The sequence below is a fragment of the Pelobates fuscus genome, chromosome 4, assembly GCF_036172605.1.
Source record: "Pelobates fuscus isolate aPelFus1 chromosome 4, aPelFus1.pri, whole genome shotgun sequence".
NCBI lineage: Eukaryota > Metazoa > Chordata > Amphibia > Anura > Pelobatidae > Pelobates > Pelobates fuscus.
This window is the reverse complement of record NC_086320.1, coordinates 113,673,326-113,679,534: the sequence shown is the minus strand read 5'-3', so window position 1 is coordinate 113,679,534 and position 6,209 is coordinate 113,673,326. Positions and strand designations below refer to the sequence as shown.

Below are 6,209 nucleotides of genomic sequence, written 5' to 3'. Positions count from 1 at the left end.
GGGAACGCTTGAATGGTCAAGCAGTAGGTCCCTAGGTGCTCCTGGGGACGAGGGGGGGGGGAGATCCAGGGCAATTTTCCCACAGGGGCCTGGTTTCAGGTTACACCCCTGTTTTTAAGGTATTGTATTGGACCATCACCGAGTAGGCAATGCTTCCTCCATGAATTGCCCGGGGAGAAGAGCTAAGCAGTGACAGGGCAGCCTTGGTGGTGATAAAAGGTTAGTACATCTTTTATAAATTTTGTAAGGTGGGGAGGAGGTGTGGACTCTGGAAATGACTAGAGCCTGAAAAACTAGCATTCAGACTACAGATCTGCACTATTGTGACGGACCACCTTGCACCCTGTCTGGGTAGCTCCATCAATCGCTGCTTCCTAGTACCCTAAGCACTGCACTGGAACACCATAACCACTGTAAACCCCACAAACCGCCACAGCTTGATTAGGGGCTCGCCGTCCTCCACGCACCCTGGACCCAAGACCAGGATCCAGCTTCCAGTGTGAAGACCTCCTAGTCCAGAGAGCATAGCAGGAACAGCTCTTGGAGCTAGTGATTATACTCAGGTGAGTATTGTGATATAGCAATCCCCAGAGTGGATGTAGTTCTCCAATTCCCCAAACAGCATTCTGTTTAATGGAAGCCACAGTTGGCCTTTTATGCAAGTCCCCAAGCAAGGACCGTGTTGGGGACAGGGACACAAAGCTTACAAACCAATCAGAACAGTAATTAAATGTACCACACTCCTATAACAAACATACAATCCCTCCCATCTGCCTGTGAGATAATTGAATCAGATACTGTATTAACCCAATTATCCAGGCAGAAAAAAAATGTTTTTTTTACAAAACCCCGAAACACAACATATCCCCCAAAAATGTTACATCCCCTGATAGCCCTGTTCTGGGTGAACAACATATACAAAAATATGATCAGTTCAGGAATTTCCTGGAAGTTTTTTTTTTTTTTATGACCGACCGTGTACACGGTCCCATGTCAAAACAGTTCCAGAGAATTAGTGCTAACAGTCAGTCTCTATGTCTGGAGTACAAAAGTACATACTTCACATGAACAGAGCCTTTTAAAGTGCATTCGGCAAGGTATATTGCAGAGCCCATAATCCTGATGCAAGAGGCTGGCCAGCAGGCCGCTCCAAGAACCAGTGACGAGGTTACTTTCGTTACAACTCCTAACTCCTTTAACACAAAGGGCCCCCAGCACCTACTGGACAGTATGATCCCATCTAAGGATCTGAAGGTTAGCGTGCCTCCAGGGGAGTATAACAAACATATGCAAAAAGAAGCAGAAGACAAAACTTCAATAGTATGATATATAATGACAAATAGAGTCTGAGTGGTATCCTACTTACATAAACTAGAGCAAGGGCCTGCTCTAGTTATGTGGGTCAATCCACACCTGAGGATATGTAAGGAACCGGACCAGTAATAAAACGGCAGAACAAAACTTGCAAACTAGAATTCCAGGGACTGGATAATAGTTCTAATTAAACAAAACACTTGTTCAATATGTAATAAATAGATTCTATAGAAAATAGTGCTCAACCAGTCCACAATATAAGGTAAGAATCCTCACTTGGCACATTATGATTTTGCATAACAGACTGAGCATCAGAGTGAACAGGATAGGGACTCTAAATTTGCAGCATCAAACTACTGAACAGAAAGACCCCGCCAGGAAACTACAGGTACTAAAACCACTTCAATGGGATGATGCAGCTACAGTGAGTACAGTGTACCTTTAAGCTCTATACAAAAAGAAAAATATTCTGAGGCAAGATGTGGAGTATAATTTAACTTTTAGGTATTTTGCCTCAGAAATGCAATTAATCTTTTTGTACATTACCAGTGTGGAGGAATCACCCTGAACTATAGTGACAGGGAGTTGGGTATCACTCACAGTTTTAAAAAGAAAGGTAACGGACGAACGTTAAGACAAACTTTAAAAAAAAAAAACCACTATAGCTTTAGACATCAGTGAATAAATATTTCTTTTCCTGTTTAGGTGATCAGCTTCCAACTGTTGGGAGGAGAGGGAACTCTGGCTATAGTGTCCCTTTAAAGGGACACTCCAGGCACTCAGACCACTTCTGCCCATTGGAGTGGTCTGGGTGCCAACTCCCACTACCCTTAACCCTGCAACTGTAATTATTGCAGTTTTTTTTATAAACTGCAATAATTACCTTGCAGGGTTAACTCCACATCTAGTGGCTGTCTACTAGACAGCCACTAGAGGGCACTTCCTGGTCTATGGCACAAGAACCCTGTGCTAGAGCGTCGCTGGACATCCTCACGCTGTGTGAGGACCTCCAGCGTCAATCATTTCCCCATAGGAAAGCATTGAAAAGCATTTTCAATGCTTTCCTATGGGGAGCTCTAATGTGCATGCGCAGCATTGCCACGCATGCGCATTAGGTCTCCCCAGCCGGTGGGCGGGATCAGTCTCGCCCACTGGCCGACGCAATCACAGGGAGGAGCGGCGCCGGAGGAAGAAGCAGCGACGTGGGACAGGTGGCTGCCTCTAGTAAGTTACTGAAGGGGTTTTCACCCCTTCAGCAACCGGAGATTGGGGGTTAGAGGGAGAGGGGACCTGGAGTTTCCCTTTAATGTAAAAAAATAAATAAAACAAATACCCCCATTGGATTTCACGTTAAATGGTTACATATTGGGCAGATATATTTTAGTTAGTTTCCCTTTAGGCTCAGCCCACTGCTTTTATCACTTAATGAAACAGCGATTTATTTTTAATTTCACTTCTTTAAGGGATTCTATAGTTTAAGGAACACAAAGTGTAAGTATTCCTTACACTATAGTTCCCCAAGTATAAGGTTGCTTAACCACAAGGAAGTGCCTCTAGTGGCTGATTGTCTGTTTCTAAAAAACTGCAATGGTCTACATTGCAGGACCAAGGGTGACCGGGACACTGCACCTAGACCACTTCAATGAGCTGTAGTGGTCTGGGTGCCTATAGTGTCCATTTTATCTGGCTGGGCAATGCTGGGTCAGACTTCTGGCATCTGAACAACTGCTAACTCAAGCTAACTTGCCTGCTACTGCAGTTTCACAAAGCAGAAACAGCAGCATGCAGTTAAGCTGAGGTAGTTGACCTTTCCTGGTAGTCAAAGTCCTGTAGATTTTCATTCGATTTTGTGTTTATCTTTAGGAGGCAGATGTACAGTTAGAGAAAACTTCATTAGGACAGCAAAAGAATAAACCATAGTTTATAAAGTAACCAGAGGAAAGATTGATCACAATTTTATTTTGAAATCACGAGATGCCAGCAACAGCTTGAACCAAAAAAAAATGTAAAAAAAAATCAGCTCAAGGCTGGAAACACGTGATTGTGGCCCAAAAATGTGCAACGGCAGCAGTAGCACTCTCACAATGAGGCAACATTAATCCCTCCCCCTTAATGTCGGATAAGGCAAGGATGGCAAGTACTGTGGTATAGACCATGCAACTGTAACAATGAATGAGTTAGGTGTGCAATAAATACTTTTGTTTTTAATCTCCCAAAATGTATTAATTAAAAAAAAAAAAAAAAAAATTAATAACTTTGGACAGTTGATGGCCACATGGGCATTTTAAGATTTCAAATCTACAGTTAAAAATTTGACTTATATTAAGACTTTGTAAGAATACAAATTGCTTTCAAAAATATCCTCATTAACAGCAGCAAAGTTGCTGGAACATAACGTGGCTCATTGAAAAGCATTACATTTGTTTTTGTAAAGTGAATTGGGTTGAAGAACTCACAATTCTGTCTCTATGAGGGAGCAAAAGGAGATGGGCAAATGGAAACAAAAGCAATCCTATATAGGAAACATTTATTGAACACCTAGGCAAAAAAAAATATGACTACAATGGCAAAATGTCATTATTGTTCTATTTCCGCATCCTGGACTTCAATTTGTCGAGGTCCGTAGAGAAGAACGTAAGCTATGTGCCAGTCTCCACCACCAGATAGCCTCAGAATGTCCTCAGGAGACACAATGCTTACTTTGTCGTCATCAAATTTAATCCACTCATCTGAAGAGGAAAATAAATACATACATTGTAAGATCAATGTTTGAAAACATAACGAGCTCAAACAGGACACTACTAGTTAAACAAAGTGGTTCTAAAATTGTTATTTAAGCATAAAATACTTCAAAGGAACTATCCAAACATCCAAAGCCAACCGTTCATACTGCCACTATTTTACTGTTGAAGTGCACCCATACATATTATATATATTTTTATGGAGGAGAAATATGGTCTTTGATATTAGTGTACATAAAACAATGTTAAATATGAATAAAATATATATATTTTTAAATAAAATCCGTTTTATTGGGACGATACAGGCCTGGCATCTCTGTTACCAACAGGGCAACAGTTCATGCCTAATATCGTCAGTGAGTACTTGCGTTAACTTGCACAGCTGATCGCCAAATTAAGTGATATGACTTGAAATTTGGTTGCTTTATCCACTGGCAATACAGGATATACTGCCCTGATCCCTCCAGTTAATACAAGATATTCTAACTAAAAACAGCTAGCAATTCCACTGTGTGATCACACTATAGCAGACAGCAGATGTTACCAAAACAAAAAGAAAGGGAGCTTCTCCTTGGTACAAACTGCAACTGAACTTTATTTTTCACTGCCAACTGGATATACAAAACTACACCATTAGCACTACAATTCCCTCCCTCCATCTGAAAACCCACGTGTGGGGAGGGGGGGGGGGGGGGGAGTCTCTGCCTCTTGTGACATTAAAGTCCCTTTTCCTCACATTTAAATTTTAATAATTTGTACACAAATACAACTAAAGAAAGCCAACTCAAAATCGATTCACTATTTAGTGCTGACTGTTAAATGGCCAACATGTTTAGGGTTTTAATTCATTTTTAGAAGTTGTAAAAAAAAAAATATTGCAAAGACTGAATTGCAGTTTTAAAGCCAAAATTTTGCAAAATTTGAAATGCTAAGCTTACAACTTTTATTGTAGTCAGATAATCCAAAACCGCTACATAAAAGTCTACATTTGTAGAAAGTACACCACCCAGACTATTTAACCAAGACCGTTTTGACACACATCATTTAACCATTTTATCACAAACCTAGGTCAAAATATTACATTCCTGCCTAACAAAGTTTGATCTTCAACAACACAAAAACATTTTTACACTATAGTTACCAGAACAACTACAGCTTAATGTAGTAGTACTGGTGTGTATAGGATGTCCCTGCAGGTATTTTAATGTACACACTGCCTTTTCAGGGAAAAGGCAGTGTTTACATTGCTGCCTAGTAACTCACGCAGACGGCCATTGGAGGTGCTTCCTAGTCCAGTGCTGCAGTGTGCAGCACCAATGTTCAGCATCTCCACACTCAATAAGGAGATTCTGATTGGCACAGTGTGGTGTTTTGCTTCGCATGCGCAATAGCATCCCATTGCTTTCTATGGGAAGCAGGGCCAGCCACTGCAAGACAGGCAGCACATGGGAAGAAAAATAAAAAATAAAAAAAAACACCTTTCCCATGCAATCAGAGGGTGGGCAGTAACCTAAACAGACACACACAAATTATAATTTTTTTTTTAAAAATTTTAAGTAATGTCCACCCAGCCTACATACCTTTGGGATAGTTAAAGAGTGGAACCTTCCCCCTGGAGCCCAGTATGGCTTGTGTTAACTTCAAGCTCTTCCTGCTCTGCTCTCTTGTGTGCTGCCTAGTGATGCAGGGCCGGAGTTACAGACTTTTATGGCTCCTGGCATCACAGCAGGGCGAATGGGCAGAGCAAGAACTGCAGGAAGATTTCAGCTCCCTCGCCACCCAGCTCCACTCTCCCACGGCCGGCCACCTCCACTGAGCTGACAAACACACAGATGCCAGGACAAAATACCGTACCTAGTTGCCGTGGCAATCTGGGATTTGTCGAGCCCTGCTATAAGCAAAATGATTACATTATCACTGGAGAGTTTTAGTAGAATGAAATAACCAGTGAAACAGGTTATCTAAAAAGCTACACCAGATATTCTCTAAAGTTCCTAGACAGAGTTTCCTCTGCCAGGAGCTCATGGACTGTCGCTTGTCTATAAAGGAACTCGCAAGATTATCCACAGATATCGTCATGCAATGATCGAGACATTGCTGCAATTTCCCCAGCCGTCGCTAGCGTGACATGTGGCAATAGTTATCAGGAAGATC

The 6,209-nt window shown here is 41.6% G+C and overlaps 1 protein-coding gene across 4 annotated transcripts in view; it reads right to left on the bottom strand.

The window, feature by feature from the left end:
* Positions 1 to 3,254: 3,254 nt before the first annotated feature.
* Positions 3,255 to 6,209, bottom strand: part of USP14 (ubiquitin specific peptidase 14) — a 28,787-nt gene continuing 25,832 nt past the window's right edge. For all 4 annotated transcript variants that reach the window (XM_063451495.1, XM_063451499.1, XM_063451496.1 and 1 more), the window contains exon 16: positions 3,255 to 4,043. In XM_063451495.1, coding sequence (XP_063307565.1) covers positions 3,892 to 4,043 — 152 coding nt within the window. In that variant the 3' untranslated portion in view covers positions 3,255 to 3,891. The remainder of the gene's footprint in view (positions 4,044 to 6,209) is intronic.